Below are 21,358 nucleotides of genomic sequence, written 5' to 3' on the forward strand. Positions count from 1 at the left end.
AAAGGTGCAAGTCGATACAAGCGAGGACTGGCAGTCCAACACAGATTATATGGGAACAATGGGTAGTTCGACAGACCGTCCTATATCGTGTCATGGGAGGTGAACAACTTCAGCTCTTACGAAGTAAGACGCTTGCAATCGGAATTTATAGCCTGCGGACTTTTATCTAGATGGAGTGACGCCTGGTGCAAGACTTTGCTTTATCTCGTCTTTTCACTATCTCACATTTATACAATGAACGGGTTCCCAAATATTACCTAGGGATAGGGACCGTACCGGAGGATCGGTACTGCTTCGGTCCGATCTTGCGGTTCTGAATGCCCGCTTCATGATATATTCTTTTCCAGTGCAATCAACCATTCCATCTTACTATGCTTATCTAAAAGGTAGAGCCGATAATACAATCTATCATGTAACTTACGTCTTCATCGCAATATCCATCATCGTTTGTTTGAGGCAAGCATAAATCAGTCTTTCCGCGTTGGCACGAGCGTAAGAAATGGGTGTGAATATTTAAAAGAATTTGTGTTACTCTAGCAGAGGCATCGTGGCAGCATATTAGATCCACTAATGTATATTTATCTTGCTTTACGCATCTAAGCCAGGAAAGTAGATTATCCGAGCGGGCAGAATTTTCAGCGTTTATAGAGGCTTAACCCGGGTTAGAAAATGGTTCACCAAGCCCCTACATGCTAGCTTCATGTAGGAATACCAGGTATCAGGTTGACCGTCTCCTGATACTTGAAACTCCTACACCTCAGGCTCGACAGAATCCTCAGGATCCGTGTCTAAGTCCATATGATCTACCAGATCGATGAGCTCCTCGGTGAGACTACTATCTGAGATGGAAAGCGTCTCATCCACCTCCTCCATGCTGGTTTCAGACTCGACAGACTCTTCAGCATCCACGAATACTTCCGAAAGCTCTGGAATACCATAGCTATCCAAGATACTGTCTAAGTTGTCAATTGGCTCCCGAAGAATCGTTGCGAACGTTCCTCGTGCTTCTGGGCTATTTGCAGAGAATAAACTAGCCAAGGCCTCAGGCAATTGCGTTGCGAAGCAAATCTGTCTTTGGGTTATGTCATTTGGAACAACGAGCTGCAGCTCTCCGCTTTCGTATTGTACATGGAGCATGTCAGGAGTATCGATTGACTTCGTGGCCCCATCAGCTGTCGGGATGGTGCATCTGGCTATGATATCGCGGCTCTCATAAATCAATGATGCTCGGAAAAGGTCGTATAATTCTTGTTGCTGCATGGCGTTCTCGCTGGCATAGAACGTAGCACATCTGTTTGAAATTAGCTATTTTCGATCAGCTGGGTAGCATTATTAGATCATCCGCATACCTGCATAGCGCGGCGGCTCGGTCTTGGAAATCGCAAGTCAGCTGTGGTAACCCTTTTATGCGTTCTTGCGAGACAAAAGTCTGTTTCAATCCTGCAACGGTTATAAATCGGTTTTCCAGCCCAACACGAATTAGAAATGACCGGATTCGTTGAACCTGATCGACTCTAAACCGAAGGGTTGGAACAATGCCTCTAAAATTGGAGGGCCAGCCATCACGGTCAACAATAAAGAATTCATCCCTTGGCGAGGAATAATACTGAACCTGGCTTACACCAACAATTGGTAGAAACTTGATGCGATTCAGTAAACCAATGTCAGATAGCGACAGTGGAAGATCATCGAATTTTTGCATGACCGATAGAAGCTCATCAAGGCTGGAAGCTCTCCTACCCACTATTTCGCTCAATTTCGAGATGTATAATCGGGTCATTGAATCTCCAATCAGAAGTCTGGCCATGAACAGCTCACGGAACTGAGGGTAGTATTGTCCGATGGAGATTCTGGAATCGTCCGAAGATAATGCCCAAGCACATTCTGGGGGGCTATACCACTTCAGACTGTCTGGGTGGTAGACAAGCTTGTGCCTCTTAAACAAATCCCTAAGTTGGCGTTGAGTATTCTGACCATGGTTCGATATTATACGGAACGTAGACTTACCGCATAGTGGTTAGATCCGCTTCATCCATGCTATCTTCACTGAGGTGCGCATAAATCCTTTCTATATGGGGAAAGCTGGCCATCCCAATACCCTGCTGATATCGCAACTCCTTTATATACGTCTCTAAGCCAGCCTCAGTGGGATTGAGTATTACCCTGAGCATAGTCTGTATTTGTGGGTTCTCGCAGTATCCCTTCACATATGACAGTACGTACGAAGCTTGTAACCAACAAGGGCCATTCCAGAGACAGTGCTGAAGGGGCACAAGCTTCGCATGCCCTGTTTTTCCGGAGGGAACGTAAATCTCTTTTCTTGCATTGAAGAAGGCCCTATAACAGTTATTATATTTCAACCGGTGATATGGGTGAATTTCGACATACAATCTGTCATGCGAAGGCTTCTTTGAAAGCATACTGTAAAGAGCTTGAAACTCTGATGCTGCATCGTCCAGTGAGATCTTTCCTACAATTTGGTCATAGATACCCACAAAGAATTCTGGGGTTGGCTCCGTCACCACGCCGAACACTGACAGGAAATCCCACCTACTTTGGACTTCTTCAACCAAGGGGTCTTCACTGAGTAGCAAGAATGGCAAGCCCATTGTGGATCGAAACACTTTTAACGCCATCACGCGTAGTTCAGGCGTTGGCACATAGCACTCAGAAACCAATCTGTTTCCATCCAATGTGGGAACTGGCGTTGCCTTGACCGTTGAAGCAATCCCTGGTGTTAATTCCATTTTGTATGTAGCCCAGTGAGATCGCAGCACGTCTAGGAGCATTCCCGGGTAGTGCTTTATGATTGTCTCGAAAATTTCGGATAGGCGATTTGGGTCCTGACTATTTTGTAACCTGGGCACGCGGCGCACTAATGCCGCATTCTCCAGCCATGAAACCCAATCAGTGGATAAAACAGGCTTGCCTTGTCGCCGACCTGGTGTTGGATCAAGCAAACCCTCGTTCAAGACATGGATCCTAGGGGCGCAAGGTATCATGTTCACCTTCGCTGCAATTTCACTTATTCCGTGGTCGTGCTCCGATGGGAAATAGACATCCGTCTGCAATTCACAACTACATTGACTCATTTTGCCTCTTGTGATTACCTTTTTGTTTTGTTCATCAACCATGGGCAGGCAGGGGACCCTGGTCGCAGCACCTTCAGCCATATTAGCGCGTAAATAGAGGAGTGCATCGCGCGATTCCGAAACCGATATGTCGAATCTAAAAGAATGGTTCCAGGCTTCGATTTTTTCCATCACCTGTTGCGGCTGCGGATAACAGATACCAAGTAGGTTGTATGGCCTCGTGGATTCGGAGTTTGGGGCGTCGTGCTCGTAGATCCGACAAATGTTAGGGAGTGCAGGAACGGGATTCCCATTCGTGTCAAAGGGAAGCCACACATCGCGCCTTCGGAACAATTCAGCTCGCCACGGATTGGCCAGGCAGTCAACACCTAGAAGCACAGGGACATCAAACAAGGAGATAAATCTGAGATCTTTTATCTTGGTCGCCAACGGGCTGCTAGTGTCGTATTCTAACCACGAGGTAAGAAGCCGGGCAACTCGTGCGCTCCAATCCTTCCCAGAGGGCTTGAACGTCCGAGTCTCTGGTTTGTAATATTCCTTGATCCGATCGAACAACTCATCATTTGATATCCTTCGAATTCCGAGAGGCTTCAGAAACTCCAGATATGGGTTGTATCTGGTTGAGAGATAGAGCTCCTGGTCGAGATCTGGAAAGAGCGGCTTCCCGTGCTGATCGCAGTGTTCCGGCCCAAGGTAGCGAAGGGAAGATAGGTGCATTCTTTTCCCACTCTCTGATTTATAGATCCTGCACTTTTCAAGGTGGTTATACAAGTGATTTAACATCGCTTTCCACTTTCCTCCCACGAGGTCTGCCTTGGGGATGTATTGAACCCATTCATATTGCATAGGCTCCTGGGTGGAAAGCAAGACCATCTTCTCGCAGAGGAAAGTAGCGAGAAAGTCAGGTGGGACCTCAGGAACTTGGCAAAAGGGGCACTGCCTTGACACGCATATAATAAACTAAGTACTCAGTTAGACCACTAGTTTCCATATGGGGACAGTGCAGCGGAAAGTTCACATCAAACTGGTCATCTCCAGGAAAGAGAGCGCAATTGCCATCAATATTCAGATAACCTCCAAGACTAAGCAAGACTTTTGCCTCTTGGTCTATAGGAAACGCCAGATAAATTTTATTGTACTTTGCCCCACCAAAACAACACAATGAGCCGACTTCCTTTGAAAATATATGGTAGCTCTGCTTGAGTGGAACAGGTTCCGAAGTTCTGGTCAAGGACATCCTGCATTTCTGTTTTGTGATCTGGTATTGTACCTGGGCATAATTTGCGTCCGGTGGATGGACTTTGAAACGTAAAAAGGTGCACTTGGAATCGAAAAGCAGAAATCCATTGGTTTGTAGACGACGGAAATCATTGGCTAGTCTTTCGAATTGCCCTGGCTGGAGACAAGATATTGTAATCCGGGAATACACATTAGATGGAAGCGACTCAGATTGTTCACGGTTGGGCGTTAGCTTGTCCATCATATTGTTCCCCTGTGTGTATTGAAAGGAAAATGAGAACGGTCCCGATTGAATGTGTATTTTGGTTCCAATTTGAAATGCCCCAAGAACTTGTTGCTGAGTGAAGAGCGGGCATTTCTTCGAAAAGGGATGCCTGCACAGTTCCGTTATAGCTTCACCACAATATCCATTATCGTTGGAGTCAATCATAAGGTGGTCTTTCGTCAGGGTGAACTCCAAATAGCCGTTTTCTCCCCTAGCTTCCGCTCTGTCATATGCGAGAAGGCTCGTTCTTGATATCAGGTGCACGATCAGCTTTGAACCGGGGTTTCCGATAGTAGTAATCCGGTAAAACAAGTCCTCTCGCAATGCGTCCAGAGCTTGCAAAACACCGGCAGGGGTTGCTGCACGGTCTTCATCCGATACACCACCATTGCGCCGTCGTATGTCGTCAATAACCCAACCTGCACTTTCGGGAGTCACGTCGGACATTATAAAGGATTCAGTTTGCCAGACAGTTGGGAGTTGTTAAACTCGGAGGAAGAAAACCGACTGCGCCCCTGGGTTGCAGGGGGTAATTCGAGTCCCATGTTGCTATGGTGGGCAATTGGTTTTTCCGGGAACCTCAGGAATATAGCCATGTTAGTCTTGCAGTTGCCGCAGTTTTAGCGATCGCTGATTCGGCCGCAGACGCGTTCTCGGTCTTGGGTTCATTTACGAATTTCCCCTCTGAGTTTAGAGGTATCGACGCTAGGCCAGGTTTTGAGACCAAAGTGGCCGGGGCAGTGAGGGGGTGTCATTGCCATTCAATAATGATGAGATTTGATGCTAGAATGTCGGTAGGAATGCTTGTTGATGTCTTACGACCGATGAAAAGATGGTTGTAGGAATCAAGCTTGCGGACCAGGAGAGCAAGAGTTGGTCACGTGCCACACTCCCTCTCACGTGCTAAGTGTGTGCTCACGCTCAGCTGAAATGCCTGAGGCATCGCCGAGGCAGTCAGGCATGAGAGACAGTGCAACGAGGCAAACACGTCGTTGAGCTGTCAACATACCTAGACCCCATATTCCGTAGATACTCATTCATTGAAGATGTATTCTTGAATAATGCCGATTTATGCTGTCATATCATCGAAAATTGGTCCCGTATCAGTGCAGTAATCGTCCGGGTTTCGACAACATACATTTTGAGCCGATGATCCACAGTGCTTGTCCGATTTTGCATCGCAGGTTCTTAGCAAAAGATTTACCTACTAATCGAAAGAGTGAATGCCAATCAGAATACGAATTCCGGCTTTCTACCGAGCAAGTGTCAGATTTCAACCTGTGTGGTGAAACACAAGACCTCATCCACAGCGGAGCAAACGCCGAAAAAAGTCAAGCATCGGCCTTCGGTGTTTGATGGCGATCCATGGTTCCTTCCCGTGACTCAACGCCGCCGTGGATAACCGTTTCCCGATCTCGGCCCTTGAATTGACCTCAATTCTTTCAAGTCTTTATATACTCGCAGGGTGGAGTGAAAAGAAGTCTCAGTCTTTGTCAATTTCTACAAAACACTCACCGATCATCCACTCACCATGCCACAATCAACCATGTCCCAACGAGCTCAGGAAGCCACCACATCCGGCTCCAAGAACCTAATGTGGGACGTAGTCAACGATCCGTGGTGCAAATCTACCAATCCCAATGGGTTCGTCAACGTCGGGCTAGCAGAGAACATGCTCATGCATGACAAACTTCTCGAAGCCATTAACACGAAGCTCGAACTGCCCTCCAAATGGCTCACCTACAACGACGGGCCGTCAGGATCCAGGAGAACCAAAAACGCCGTCTCGAATTTCGTCAATCGCCATTTCCACCCCGTCAATCCAGTGCAGCCAGATCAGGTCCTCGTGACGAACGGTGTCTCTTCGGCAATTGAACACCTGTCTTGGGCATTTTCCGATTCCGGAGAGGGAATGCTCCTGGGCAGGCCTTACTATGGAACGTTCATACCTGACATCTCCTCCAGGCCAGGGACTAATGTCGTCCCCGTGGGATTCCAAGGCTGTGATCCGCTCAGTCTAAAGGCGGTCGAGAAGTACGAGGAAGCGCTGCTTGAGTTTCAGAATCGAACAGGCCGGAAGGTCCGAGCGTTGATGCTCTGCCATCCCCACAACCCACTGGGTCGATGCTATCCACGCGACGTCCTGATAAAACTCATGCGCCTGTGCCAGAAATACCGCATGCACTTGATCAGCGACGAGATATACGCGCTATCTACGTGGGAGAACATAGTCGACCACGAGGGGCCGTCCCCTGTGCCGTTTGTCTCCGCACTCTCGATTCCTCTCGCCGGAATCATCGATCCCGAACTAGTCCATGTGCTATGGGGTATGAGCAAGGATTTTGGTGCGAACGGGCTCCGTCTGGGCGTGATTATCTCGCAGGCGAATCGTGACCTGCACGCTGCATTGAAAAATCCCACATTGTATTCGTACCCCTCTGCGGCGACGGAGTACCTGACGTCGTTGGTTCTTGAGGACTTCGAGTTTACCGATAGGTATATTCAGATGAACCAACAGAGGCTATCGGAGTCGTATTCTTTTGTTGTGCGTGGGCTGAGGGAGCAGGGTATTGAACATGCCCCTGGGTGCAATGCGGCGTTTTTCCTGTGGGTGAACCTAGGGAAGAAGTATCGGGAGCTGCACTCGGAGGAGGATATGGACGCAGATGTCAGTGATCGCGTCATGCAGAAGCTGGTCGAGAAAAAGGTATTTCTGGCCAGTGGTCCGTTGTTTGGATCCGAGGATGATGGATGGTTTCGGATTGTGTTTACGCATCCGCAGGAGCATCTAGAGGAGGCGTTGCGGAGGATTCTAGACGCACTGAGGGATTAGATCCAGATAAGTTATAAACACCACTCTAAAGATGGATAAGTTCCAGCAAAAGTCATTTCATTTCGTCATTCTTCATGTGCAATTTTCTCAAAATCAAATCTGTTCGAACCATCCGCAACACCACACAAACACAACACAACCATACATAATTGCTCAAACATCCCCCATTCAACTCCAGCCTCGCTCCCCAATGCTATTTCAACGCCCCAAACCTCACACCCAAACCAACCCACTCAAACCTTGAAATATTCAACCAAACTGCGGCTCCTGCTTCGCACCCTCCACGGCAGCCAAATACTGAGGCCGATCCTTAACATAAAACTCAACATCAATCTTCCCCTTCAAGTTCGCCTCGCCACCATCCAGCGTTCCAGCCTTCACAACCGTGTTGTCAGGCATGACCTCAAGCTCGGTATACAGACTCGAGCCGCAGTTCGCGCAGAAGAAGTGCTTGTTGATCTTGCCGCTGGCGCCGGTGACGTCATATGTTTTGGGGGTTCCTGTTGGGCTGATTAGCGGAGATCTTCAGACGGGGAGGGATGAAAGTTAAATGAAAAGGTGGAGGAAAGGCAGGTGCTTACCCTTGGTCACTCTAAAGCTGGATCGAGGGACGACTGCGTTGGAGGTGAAGGCGCCGCCGGTCCACTGGAGGGTGGGTGTTAGCGAATGTAGATTGGGATATGGGATTTGGGGGTGGGGCGTTGGCGTAGCTGCAAACATACCTTCTGGCAATCAGTGCAGTGGCATAGCGCAGATAGGTAGCTTTCCACTAGTATCCTGGTAAGCTTCTCGTTGCATCGTATCCGGAAATTCTGTGGCTAGTACATACCCTCAACGCTGTAGGCGATGTCGCCACACATGCAGGATCCGGAAATAGTCATTTTCAAGGACTCGGTTTGAGGCTCTTGAATAGGCTGTCAGATAGTGTATTAAATTGAGCAGTTGCTTGTACAGAGAAGATATCGAGCCACCAGCAGCAGCATGACGTTTAAATAGACCGCTTCCCCGCTCTTCGCCAAACACCGAGGGCTGAGAGCCGCTGTGGACCAGCCCCCAACATGCCTAACTGCATTTCAAATTACCCAACAAATTTAGTAAGTGTAATATTGCATGATGCATTCTGGATCGTTCTTCTCGTGTTGCTTTGGGGTAAAATGACATTGCTTAGGTGAGACTGAGTGAAAGTGTTTGTTCAGTGCCGGCGTTAAGGCGTACTGCTTCGGCATTTGATGATAGTCAAACACCGAGATTGCTGAGCCCTCTCGGACAAACGGACCCGATTCTTGGCTTATGATTGTTGACTGTTCAGAATTTCAGTTTCTTCTCTACGTCGATTTCGTGAAAGATTTTGTTGGGTTTATTTCTTGTTTCTTTAGGTTGTGAGATTTCCTGAAAATTACCCCAATTGCTGTTCTGCATTATCTCCGCAGTGAAGTCAGACGCCGAAAACCCTTGTTCATAAACGCTGACGTCAGAAGAAAGGCAATGGGTGCAGAACTAATCCTGTAACTCAAGCGCTGAAATCAATTTATTTCATATTTCGGGCGGATACCGAGTATATAAGCGATGGATGTCTATTTTCCCCCTTTTCTTCGTAGGGATATCAGTTTCGCCGAGGTTCTCCCGTGACCATGGCCTTAGCCCTCTTGTCAAATGCTTGGGCAGGAAAAAGTAACCAACACGCCTAATGTATATCCATATTCATATTCCTACTCATACTCATTATAAGAGACCCCGGCGCCAGGTAACTAAGCCCATTGATTCCAATAAACAGTTCGCCTATAGCCACTCCCCATATATGCATTCAGCCACCCTCAACAACCCTCAACAACCACCCTTACCATCAAAGCATGTACCTAAACATGGGCGACCGGTCACCCATCTTCGCCATCTCAGCCGGGTTATACAGCGACACATCCACGTTCTCCCGTTTCTTGTTAATTGTCTTATACGAGAACCTGAGAACCAGCACAGCAATCATCCCCACACCACAGAAGCCGAGCTCGAGGGCGTGGCCGAGCACGTATTCCGGTGCGTCTTGAGTGCGGTAGAAATTAGAGGACATGGCTAGATACCACGTCAGGTCGGATTAAAAATTATGTCAAGTTCAGAAGATGGAGAAACGGTATGGAACAGGAGAGTGGTTTGGAAGGGGGCATACCGCCTGCTAAATTCCCTAATCCAATATGCATGGCCATTCCGGCGGCACGCTTATAGTCGCCTGCGAGGTTGACACTGAGCCAGGTGACGTTTCCTGGGAAGGCGGGATATATTCCTTCTTTCGTTAGAAATGCTCAATCAAGAATGAGAGTGGGGATTATACCGATGACGGCGAGAAAGACACCGAAGTAGACCACGCCGGGGACGCCTCTTCCCGTGGACGCGAGGACAATGACAAAACCCATGGCGATGAGGAACATGAAGAAGAGGATGAACGGTGAGCGTTGTCTTCGTTTATCGGACACCCATGCTGCGGCGATGGCGACGATCGCGGCAGTCACGTATATCGGGACTGTGAGCAGTTGGGCGGTCGAGGACGTGTAGCCCAAATCCTTGATGATCGACGGCAAGAAGAAGGATATGCCGTATAATGGACATGTGATGCCCCAGTACACTAACTGGCGTTAGTCACCTTCTCTGGTGATTTTAGGTGGTTGACATACTGATTAAGGCAACATAAATCTGCCAATCCAGCAAGGCATCGATCACATAGCGAGGACGAAACTTGATTTCTTCTTCTTCGACGACGTGGCCGATGTCGTGTCCTGCTGATGTTTGGAAGCGCACCGAATGAAGCACGAATTGTCGCTCTTCCTCGTTTAAGAATGTGGCTGTCTCAGGGGAGTCGTGAATCGCGAACGGAGCGATGAATGCAACGACGACAGTGAGAAGACCTTCGAGGATAAAGATCCAGCGCCACCCTTCATATCCGCCGACGCCATCCATTTTCTACCAAAGATTAGACGGGCATTATGGAGCCGAAGAGATCTACCTACCGCGATGGCATAGGCTAAGATACCTGAAAAGGCACCCGCAATGCTTGCTGCACTAAAGAACATGGCTTGTCGGTATTGCGCGCGGTGACGGGGATACCAGAGGGTGATGTAGTAGGCGGTTCCGGGATAGAGGCCAGCCTCTGTATGATGCAAAACAATTAATTAGTTAAACATGTCCTAGAAGGGCGCAGCGAGACTAACCAGCTAGACCGAGGAAGAGACGAGCAACCAGCAATCCTTCGTAATTTTGAACCACTCCCATCAGTGTCTAGTAGACCAACAGTTCAGCATGTTAATATTACTCAACCCCAAGTAAACATACCATGACAATCCCCCAAGCAATCATGATTATCGGCAGCCATCGCGATGGCCTCAATTTCTTCAGTAGCAAATTACTCGGCAGTTCGAAAGCAGCGTAGGTAAAAAAGAACACCGTCACTACTTCATGTCAGCCCCCACATTCCATCCCTTGTTAGAGCCGTCAATCCCAAGTAACTCACAGGTCCAACTATACTGCGGCCCTGTCATATTCAAATCCTCCAATAACCCCTCAATCTTCGCATTACCGATATTCCCTCGATCCAGAAACGCCAGTAGATACAGCAGCGACAACATCGGAATCAACCGCAGGTCCATTTTCCGGAACACGCGCTTTTCCATCTCGGGTGTAAACTCGGGCGGTGAGTGCGCATCATGGAGGTCTTTCTCGGCAGCCGAATCTCTCGGACTGTCATCGACATGATCGATGTTCATTGTTGATGGCTTCTCCATGGTGGAGTGATGGTTTGAGGTGCTGTGGAGTGCGGAATGGCATGAAGCGGAATTGACACATCAGAGGGGAGGAGATTGCTGGCAATGCAAGGGGAGTTGACTGGTGCAAACAACCTAAATAGACCGGTGTAATCCGTACCCCACACCGACTTTAGAGTGTGGGGTACCCCGCAGTCTCGGTCGAGACCCGATCTTTCTTGGCGGATGGCCGGCTATTGATCTGCTTCTTGCCGGTCGGGAGTTACTGATTTGGAGAGCCGCGAGTTATGGACTGCTGGATGAAGATTAGATCATCCATCACTAGAGAGTGCCTGGAGATGGGATCAAGAGATCGCACTGAAAGGCCCTATACCACGAACCTTTGACGGTACATCTATGAATTATTCCCAACTGATCTCAGTACAGAATGTTCCGCAAATTAGCTTGCGATCAGTACTCAAAGAATCTTTCCCTTCCTCCTATGTTCCATGACGCCGGCCAATATGGCCGGAAAGCCTCGGACTTTATCCAACGCCATAATCCGGTTTCATCCGCACTGTCCCGTCTGAATTGCCTCAGCTGCGTTGGATTAGTCTCCAACAGGAACATCTACACCCTTGGCGTAAAAGAATCAAACAGGTCTTGTTTCTCGAGGCATGAGCTGTTTGTCTGACGTGGGTTCGTTCATGTATTCCTCACAGTCACCGGAGGGGTGGAGAACATAAAAGCATCGCCTGTCATACGGATAAGCTAACATAAAGCAGGTATATCTTTAGGTAGAGACTTACCCACATTTCATGGAATATTTCACGTCCATCGGCTTTAACCTTTTTCTATTTTGCAACTGCTAAATTCCCTACTGTACTAAAGGCTATAGTCGGCTGCCCCTGATACAACAACTGGCTCGACATATCAGTCAACCCATGATAGTTTGGGCAGAGTTGTGAGCTCGAAACAGATTGTAGAGTAATCCATATCTGGACCTAGATCTTGGTAGGTAGTGTCATTTTTGACCGTGAATAGAGTTGTTATTAAAACTGCGTTGATTTTAACGAGAACATAGCCATAGTTCTACCAGGTATCATTGATTCAATAAATATATTGCTCTAACAAACGCTCCGTGATATGCAGACGTGTTATAGTACATCTAGACGTCACAAGAAGCTGTCACTCACCTGCATGATCAAATTGGATTTGGCCGTGGAAGAAAAGTATTCGGGGAAGACGTGGAGAGAGAAGTAGAGAAGAGAAAGAGAAAGGAACCAGAAGAAGAGGAAATAGTGAAGGATGATTATGGAATCCTCCATCAAAACAGTGGATGGGGTAGTAGTGAATATGGGCATTCTTTGACCGTACTTGAGTTTCGATTGGCCGGGGTGATATGTACTTTGGTTCCAAATGGCTACACAGCAGCCGGTAGAGGTTGATAGGGCGACGAAGGTGACGCGCATGGGAGCTACTGGGGTCATCTTCTTAGACTAGAGTGATTAGTTGGGAAAGGCAACGAAGGCGAATGATGGTTTACAAGGAAAACCAAAATGGTAGGAAGGACTGTTTTTACGATTGAGCTGGGTCAACTTAAGTGAATGATGCCACACTGTTGTAGAGACTATTTTCACGTTACGGACAACTAATACTTTATCAAAGCATATAATTGACTCTATCTTTATGCCATACCAACACTAATATGCAGGTCATTGTGGCTCGGCCTGTCTACTGGTTCCGGAAGGGCAAGCTATTCCAAAACAAAAAGTTTGTCAACAAAATACTCAGCAATATCACATTTTGTTCGCAACTAGCAGTTCAGAAACGATAGTAAACAAAGCATAGAAGTAGATACAACAAGGATTCAGTACCATGAAAGCAGAGTATGCAGCCAATTGACTTTTGAAGAACAACCAGCCATGAAACATGCCAGAAAGTGCAACAGCACTAGCCACTTCAAAAGCGAATGCGAGCGAGAGAAGACTTAAAAAGTCATAATTTACTTCCGAGCCTGCGCCTAATTAGCTTGCCATTGCGATGTTCAAAGAACAGGCTAGTTACCTTGTGCGAGAAGGGTTGCTCAAGAGAGGGGAGAAGCTGATCGAGATCCCTATCCTGGATTTGTCGTAGCCTTCTAGAACCTGAATTGGGTGCGCTGTTCAGAGCGCGTCTAATCTCGTCACGGCTGGGCAGGGTAGCAAACGATTTATCTGGCCATGTTGTTCTCTGGTAAGGATTCACAACGCCCGGTAATCCAGGCGATATGGGATAGGGGTCAGCTGAGCTTGACAAGAGGCTGGGGTAGTGGACTTGTGAGTGAAGTAGGGGACTGCCTTGAGTGGTTTGGACATATTGTGGACTGATTCCTACCTCGGCTGAGAATACTGGTGGATGACCAGGGAGCTCAGCTGCGTGAGATCCTGTCCTATTCGGCACTGCGTCTTGGTTGGATGCTCGAGTTGTGGGGCTGCCTTGCATACTAAACCGGCGTGGAAGGTTGGGAATCGCCTGAAGTTCTATCGTGTTGAATGGCCTTGGCGTGTTATAATATCCTCTTGGAGAAAGCGGAGGTAGGGGCAAAGCCTGATATTCATGAGGATAGACTCCAGGGGCTACCTGCGCCGGCTTGTCCAAGGCTATCTCTTGTTCCATGATCTGGTCGTGAGATTTCCCGTTGCTAGGAACAGCTGGAGCTGCGCTCATGACTTCCTTTCGGTCTTGGGCTGTCTCGTGCCGGACGGAACTTTCCACCGGGTTTGTCTTTTGTCGCTTGGTCATCAGTGCGATGGACGACCCTGAAGACTCGTCGGACTCTGAGCTCTCGTTATTCGTCTTGGAAAGTGTGGGTGGGGTGCCAGTATTAGCGAACAGCTTGCTCAAAGGCTTCTTGTCGGGGGCAATGCCGGACGTCGACGGCTCGTCCGAGGTGCCGATAGGCCTTTGTCTGACGAATGAAGATTTGCGAGAGTCTGTTGGATCAGACGTATCGTGGGAAGCCGCTGGTTCAGGATCGAAGATCGTGTTTTCTGTGTGATCGCCAGCTCTGGCAAGATGAGCAGCATTCCTGCGCAAACCATGGCCCAAATCCGTCAGGTACGGGGCCAAGGCTCCCAAATCATGACAGACACCGGCCAATATGTCTATCATAGGCAACAGGGCTTCAGTCGCACTCGTGATGGTTTTGAGTGTCTCTTTAATGTCTTTCGGAACTGGTTCTGTTGTGAGGCGAGGCTCGGACTGCGACAGGGAGTCGCTCAAATCTATCAAAGATGCGTCACTGGAGACCGAATGGTTGTCAGGCGTCGAGCAATGTGGGCGCGCAACAGACATGGTGGGGGAGACTGGGGTAGTCGCAGATCTTTCCTGGGTATTGTCACTCATGGTGAGCTATGGAAACGTTAAGGCGGCCGATAGAAAAGATCTCCAAGTGTGCGGTGATATGGAGAAGAATAAATAGATGTGAGATGGGTGAAAAAGGTGGAAGTTGCCAGGAAAATCGCAGGTCATCCCCAATCAGGTGACCGTCCATCCACCACTTCTTCTCCGGCATTCTCCATGCTTTTCCGAGTTCCTGTCCTGGCGAGTTCCCTTGCGTGATCTAGCTGTCTGATCTCTTAGCTCAAGGCTTTAGCGCAGCTGAAATACCCTTAGTAAATTGCCCTGTTTAAGCACATATTGCGCTGCGTCTACGTTTCAATGGCCACATTCGACATATTGTTCAAATGTACGTTGACCTATCTAGTAAAGTCCTAATCCATTAGGGCGTTTTCCCTATTTTGGCAGCGGGAGCAGTGTCTTTGATGGTAGGAATTCTGGTCAAATGGCGTCGAAAACTAGAACACCTGCTGATCCCACGTTGATAGACACAATCAAGAATCGATGAAATGACGAATGTTATTCGACGGCTGGATAGTTGTTGAGGAAGCGGACTTAATTACCAAACAATCTGAGGAGCCGTCTGAGCGTCACAGCGAACTATGTATGGAATCATGAATCCCTCAGCAGGCATTTAGCTTGTTGCTTCCATCCAGCGACGATTCTCTATGTCCCCGAATCTCTTTTCTTCTAAGCTAAACTTCTGTCAGCCGCAATAGTCAAGTCAATTGTATTCATGTTTCCTTTTCTACGGTCTGTTAGCAATTGGAAGATATGTAACTAGTCATAATCTAAGCTTTGTGAATGCCCTTCGAGCAAATGTCTTCACCAGCGATATATCACCTTTGTCACCTAGATAGCAAGGTGTGGGTGAATAACGAATATACCTCCACAAGATTCACTTAGCTCTTCTTGTTCCCTGGTTTATTTCTCTCTTCTCTTCTCGCCATCTCTTTTGCCTCAGTCGCTCTCCGCTGACCATCTCCCATAGCTTCAATCCCTATACGGTCTCACCAAGTATGTCATGGTAGCATTCTTCTAGACATATCTTGAATCCAGCATCCAGGATGATGATAGCGGTCTTTATGTGCGGCTTTTACTCGATATTTGAATTGGGTTCTATTTTGACCAATTTGATAACCGTTCGATCAATTCCGGCTCGTTTACCGAATTTAATGGTTTTTAATGGCTACTGATAGATGAAGTCTACTCGAACAGATAGAGCGGCACTATCTATTCAGAGGCTCGACGGCCGGACGGAAGACCGGAGCTTACGGGAACAGCTAGGAAGGCTCCTGAAGAGTCTCACAGAGGCCATCAATAAGGTCCTGAGACGACGTCAGCTGGCTGTCACATCTATCCCACCGGGGGGCGTATCCGGACTTTTCAAAATTATATCAGGGAGCGCTCAAGACCATCGGGCTTGGGATTTACAGCCCGATGAGCGGGAAAAACAATAATTGGTGTTCAGGAAAGGCAGAATCTGTCTCCGGATCACGAAAACGGAGAACGGAAGACTCCTCACAAAAGTTGGAGAATGCCCGTAATGCAGCCAATCCAGCAATGGAACGGGACCTTCATGATACTCGCTCCTCTTTGAATACCGCCCATGACAGAATGCGCATTTGAGAGGAGGGTAACGCCCAACAGGGACAGGACATCAATCATCTACGTGGACACCAAGAGGCGCTGACCCTTTCTTGAGCCCCTGTTACGACCGGCGGGTCATGTCTTCAAATGAAATGGAGATTACGGCGAGCTCGCCGAAACCCATTGGACCCCCAACCACGCGTATATCCGCGAACCCCTTACCAGAAGCGGGCGTTTTGACACGAATGGACCAACGATAGCCGAGCTCAAGCGAATCGATGAATTACAGGTCATAGCCGTTATACCAGGGAGGCCTTTTCCGAGATTAATTTCGCAGCAGGTTTATGATAGCTGCAGATTCAGAAAGAATTCATTTTGCTTTCCCGTTTGTCGACTGTCTCTGCGGGGCCATATGACCATCTGCAGACAAGCTTTTGCATACTCTGGCGAAATGTCTGTATCGTCCGTCTAGCGCATGATGAAAACTATGACAGAGACACTGAAGGTTTATACCTACCGTGGTGATGCGAGAAAGCGGGAGAGATTGTGCTCTTTTAATAGTATCCTAATAAGAGATCATAAGATGTTCTTGAATGCCGAAAGGGTAGTAGTCTAAATCATCTTCACTATTCTGGCTGTGCGGCATGGCGATTTTACTATTATAGAGTTTCAATAGTGTCTAGACACACAATCTACAACAAAAGGCTTGCGATTATCATGAATTATAGATTACTTTAGTACTATTATTATCAATAAGGCGAATTTACTTTAGAATCGCGATTTATAGACTATTTTGATAATGTAATCACTAAATACTAATTTTTATCTTGAATTAATCGTATCCTTAGAATTATCTACTATAACGCCATTTTCTAGAGCATTATTACCTTTGGTATCTAGTATCAACCTCGCCTAAGGCCCAAGGTCTTGATAATAACTAATAATACCTTACCACAAGCTTTGGCACCTACTAGATTTCATGGCTTGAGAGAATTTTAATCGATAGGTCGATTGGTTGTTATGTGAATGTATACTTCGCTAAAGAAGAAGATAAACTCCTGCGGGAAATGATCAAAATGATCAATCTTGGCCAAAATAAGTCGAAATATCAAATCGTTTCGTATAATTGATTTCTGTACAGTTGACGGCGACGCTGCTCAGTGGAGACTCATCCTAAACAGGAAACAAAAATCACGGGCGCGCACCACGTGACTCTGCATGACCTAACACCAACAGATAGATAGAAACCGGAGTAGAAATAAGAACTCATAAGTTGCAACAGGTATCCATGCATATATACAAGATGATCTACATATAAACAAAACCCCCATCCCCAACTCCAACCGATGTGATATCCAAAAAAAGAAAACCCATAAGAAGCATAACACATGCGATAGCCGTCCCCTTCACAATGCTTTTCACCTCATCCATCACCACTCAACAAATCACTTAAACATTCTCCGCATGATAAGACTGCGACTCCTTCCGCGCATACTTCGCATCCATGCCACCATGGCTCTGGCTGCGGAGTTCAGGCATCTCGAAAGAGCTGCTCTTCCAGGGCACGATCTTGTTCACGTACATCCAGTCGAGTTCCTCAAGGGTACGGCCCCGACCCTCGATGACGAAGAAGTACACGACACCAGCAGCGACGAAGAGACAGCCAGCGAAGACGTAGCCATAGGCGAAATCAATCTCGTGCGTGATAAACGGGGTGAAGAATCCGATCAGGAAGTTCCAGAGCCAGTTTGAGGCCGTGGCCAGCGCCATGCCCTTGGCACGGTATTTCGATGGGAACAGCTCAGCGGCGATAGCCCAGATCATCGGACCCCATGTCATCTGCCGGGACGCGTTAGCACTTATAGGTATAGGGATGGAGGAAGGTTGGGTGGACTTACGGCGTAGGTGGTGATGAAGAGACAGGCGAGCACGATCATGCCCTTTCCGGCGCCGGGAGTGTTTGTAGGGGTTTGCACATCTAGAACGAAGTGGCCAACGCTCGCGAAACAGATAAAGAAGATGAACATAAGTCCGGCACCGGTGATGAGGGACTTGCGACGACCGAAGTTCTCGACGACGTAGAGACCGCCGAAGGTGGTTCCGAAGTTGACGGCACCCAGGATAACTTGCGTGATGAAACTGTTGGAGATACCGGCACCTTGGAAGATGGTAGTTCCCTATGATAAATGAGTTAGTATAAAATACTTGTAAGGTTGTGGGTTGATGTTGGTAACATACGTAGTAGAAGAAGTAGTTGGCACCGGTCAGCTGCTGCAGAGACTGAAGCACCATACCCAGCACGACACGGTAGAACATGCGGGGAGCGGTGATGAACTCGTGCCAGACCTGCTCCTGAGACTCGGCATCAAGCTGCTGCTGGATCTCCTCGAGCTCCTGGTTGATCAGGCGGTGGTTCTCAGGGATGCCGTACATCTTAGCCATAGTGGCACGGGCATTGTCGACACGGCCATGACGGTACTCGAAACGAGGGGACTCGGGAAAGAAAATCATGCCTCCACCGAGGATAAGAGCGAACAGGAAGGTCAGACCCAGGGTGATACGCCACTGGCCGGTACCCTCCATGGTGTTGGTTCCCAGGTTAATGCAGTAAGACAGGAAGATACCCAGGGTGACGAAGAGCTGGTAGCAACTGATCATGGCACCACGGATCTGACGAGGAGCGCTTTCACCCTGGTACATGGGCACCAAGAGAGAGCAACCACCAACACCCAGACCGGTAACCCAACGACCCAGGACCATCTGGACCCAGTTACCGTCAGGCGCGGAGATCTGGACAATCAGACCGACGATGAGGATCAGACACCAGAAGGTGATGGACCACTTTCGGCCGAACTTATCGGCGATGGGAGCACCGCAGAGGGCACCGATCAAGGTACCAATGGACAACAGACTAACGATCAAACCGGAACGGACCGTGCTGAAGGAGTAGGTTCCGTCGCCGTTCGGCTCACCGTACCGTTCAAGGTAGTTGGACATTTCCTGGAAACCAGAGATCTGACCGGTATCATAACCGAAGAGCAGACCACCCATGGAGACGAAGGCTCCCATGACGAAGGCCCGGAGCGTGACCCGGGGGACAGGAGTGTCTACGCCAACATCGGACGGCTTGTTCATAGCTACAGACTCTTGGCTGGAGTGTTCGGCGTGGGGAGCGACAGCCGGGTTGATCGACTCCCCGTGATGGGCAGAAGATTCAATACCCATTGTGTAGGTGTACGATACGCGGGAAGGAGGTGGTGAGACAGCGAAAGGGTTCGTGTCGGAGGTTTATCCAAGTAAACAATAATTGATGCAAGCTGTATGCTGTATGCAAGGAAGGGAGCACGAATCCCAATAGAAGAAGCCAGGTTTCACCAACCACACGGGGTATCTTGACAAGGGAGTGGATGGTTGGGAAAAGAAATGAATGTCAAATTGAAATTGATGAAAAAAACTTAATCCAGATTCGGGGGGGGATGTCCCCTTTTTATGTTACATCGATTGCCCCTCGAGGGAAATGGAGACCGCAAAAAATAAGATAATAAAAATTCAGAATCCGAAACTAATAGTTATTCGACGAGAGGGAGAAAAAATATCCACCACCAGGATGTGGAGGCGGCCGAGTGCAGAGCCAGTGTCGAGTCGGCAGGCACGGGGAAACGCCAGACACTGCCCACATCTTTCTCCGTCAGACTCAGCCGGCAACAGCAGCAGCAGAGACGGACCATGGGGAGGGGCCGACCGAAACCGACGAGTCGAACCAGTCAGAAGGACCGGAATGCTGGGGGAACGGCCGGGTTGACCAGAGAAAAGGAGGGAAGAAAGTCGGGTTCCACGGCAGGCTCGGAGAAGGCTCTGGTTCGTCATAGTGGCCAACACCGTCGGAGCCTGGTCTGGGAACTAGACGAGATGAAGGGGATCAGCGCCACTGCTATGATGTCTGATTGAGCGGCTTGTCAGCGAAAGTTATTCTTTGGTTCGACGAATTGCGGGAGAGCAAGACACATTGGCATCTACATCGGCCGGCACGACCAACCTAGAGATCCCAAGGACGCAGAATCGGCTCCGAAACCGACAGCGGGAATGAAGCGGCGAGCGAAAACAGCCACATTCCTGGGCGTGGAATCCCTCGGCATGCCTAAAGGCGAAGCCGACTTGGCTGCGAGCGGCGAGGATGAAAAGAGAAGGAAAGGCGAGGAATGAAAGGATGGCGACGGTCACGAGACTTCGTGCGGGTACATGCGGGGCGCCTCCAGAGTCTCGGCAAGTCGCCGTGGAGTCTTTTGCCCGACCGCCCGGAAGGACACGGAGAAAAAAGACGCAGGGCTCAACTGCTCAACTCTGGAGGTTCTGGAGAAACCCTCGTCTTTTCCTCATCCGTTGACCGGTGAAGCCCAATTCCTCCCCCATGAACTTCGTCAAAAGGAGGGGAAATGCGGAGTGAATCGCCACTAAAAACGTGCCATGACATCGCATTGCCGACCTTGATATTCAAGTTTTTGCACGAAACCAGGTGCCATCATTGTATTCCATCATCTACGGGCTCAGCTCGCTGCGTCTGGCCCGTTCCGATTTCTCTCCCTCGTGATCGGGTCAGCTGGCAGAATCAACGTCTTTTGCCGACCGAACAACTTGTAGAAAGTCGGCCCCGAAAGCCGGCAAAGCGAGCTGAATCCTTCCATGCCAAAGCCCAAATTGACCTGGAACCAGAAGGCAACCCGACCGAGCCGATTCTCGTCAGTGGCGTTGGGTCCGCGGTTGTGGTTGGCTCTAGAACCATCCACCGTCTATCCAAGCTTTGTGGATGCCTGCGCCAACCCTCTCACAGTCACGTTCGGGAGCAATTTGGCTTCATTCAGGAAACGTTTCCTCCAGATCAACAATGCTACACTTCTCTATTCTATTGAGCAATAGGCATTGTTCATTTTTTATTTTATTTATTTCTACCTTCCAGTCTACCCCGTACTCCTTCCGGCCCCGTTCCAGGCACCCCTTTTAATAACCGCAAATTAAGAACGGCATCCATGACTAATGACTAACCCTCAGCCTGTAGGGCTAGGGCTACCCGGGCACGTGGTCGCTTACAGACTACTCCGTACGGGGCATGACGTAGCCCCATCCCCCTCAAACATCGTCCTCCCCATCTGGAGAACGGAGCCTTTCCGAAATCTCCTCGACTGGTTTCCCCGTGGAACTTGCCCGGAACGACAGATGTCAGCCCGGATTATGCATT

General features: G+C 48.8%; 6 protein-coding genes across 6 annotated transcripts; 1 reads left to right on the forward strand and 5 right to left on the reverse strand.

Annotated features, from left to right (window-relative positions):
* Nucleotides 1–750: 750 nt before the first annotated feature.
* LDX57_008744 (uncharacterized protein) lies at nt 751–2,609 on the reverse strand (the record flags this gene model as incomplete). The annotated part of the gene is made up of 4 exons (XM_046090466.1): nt 751–1,291; nt 1,350–1,949; nt 2,008–2,337; nt 2,389–2,609. 4 exons carry the CDS (start codon nt 2,607–2,609, stop codon nt 751–753), a joined length of 1,692 nt encoding a protein of 563 aa, XP_045946441.1.
* A 3,325-nt stretch (nt 2,610–5,934) lies between these two features.
* LDX57_008745 (pyridoxal phosphate-dependent aminotransferase) lies at nt 5,935–7,470 on the forward strand. Its single transcript, XM_046090467.1, has one exon. It carries the CDS (start codon nt 6,128–6,130, stop codon nt 7,427–7,429), a length of 1,302 nt encoding a protein of 433 aa, XP_045946442.1. The 5' UTR covers nt 5,935–6,127; the 3' UTR covers nt 7,430–7,470.
* Nucleotides 7,471–7,678: 208 nt separating this feature from the next.
* LDX57_008746 (GFA family protein) lies at nt 7,679–8,310 on the reverse strand (the record flags this gene model as incomplete). The annotated part of the gene is made up of 4 exons (XM_046090468.1): nt 7,679–7,929; nt 8,011–8,074; nt 8,152–8,198; nt 8,259–8,310. 4 exons carry the CDS (start codon nt 8,308–8,310, stop codon nt 7,679–7,681), a joined length of 414 nt encoding a protein of 137 aa, XP_045946443.1.
* Nucleotides 8,311–9,272: 962 nt separating this feature from the next.
* LDX57_008747 (uncharacterized protein) lies at nt 9,273–11,196 on the reverse strand (the record flags this gene model as incomplete). Its single annotated transcript, XM_046090469.1, has 8 exons — nt 9,273–9,496; nt 9,591–9,683; nt 9,753–10,043; nt 10,093–10,378; nt 10,426–10,565; nt 10,627–10,693; nt 10,748–10,863; nt 10,926–11,196. 8 exons carry the CDS (start codon nt 11,194–11,196, stop codon nt 9,273–9,275), a joined length of 1,488 nt encoding a protein of 495 aa, XP_045946444.1.
* A 1,963-nt stretch (nt 11,197–13,159) lies between these two features.
* Nucleotides 13,160–14,541, reverse strand: LDX57_008748 (uncharacterized protein; the record flags this gene model as incomplete). The annotated part of the gene is made up of 2 exons (XM_046090470.1): nt 13,160–13,171; nt 13,222–14,541. The coding sequence occupies 2 exons, from the start codon at nt 14,539–14,541 to the stop codon at nt 13,160–13,162; spliced, it is 1,332 nt and encodes a 443-aa protein (XP_045946445.1).
* A 3,033-nt stretch (nt 14,542–17,574) lies between these two features.
* HXT5_2 (sugar porter family MFS transporter) lies at nt 17,575–19,350 on the reverse strand (the record flags this gene model as incomplete). The annotated part of the gene is made up of 3 exons (XM_046090471.1): nt 17,575–17,964; nt 18,024–18,302; nt 18,364–19,350. 3 exons carry the CDS (start codon nt 19,348–19,350, stop codon nt 17,575–17,577), a joined length of 1,656 nt encoding a protein of 551 aa, XP_045946446.1.
* Between the last annotated feature and the right edge of the window lie 2,008 nt (nt 19,351–21,358).

This window comes from Aspergillus melleus (genome assembly GCF_016097325.1).
Source record: "Aspergillus melleus strain CBS 546.65 chromosome Unknown contig5, whole genome shotgun sequence".
Taxonomy (NCBI): domain Eukaryota; kingdom Fungi; phylum Ascomycota; class Eurotiomycetes; order Eurotiales; family Aspergillaceae; genus Aspergillus; species Aspergillus melleus.

Bases quoted from the DNA above. Each gene is read 5' to 3' on its own strand.
- LDX57_008745 (XM_046090467.1), top strand. From the start codon at position 6,128: ATGCCACAATCAACCATGTCCCAACGAGCTCAGGAAGCCACCACATCC.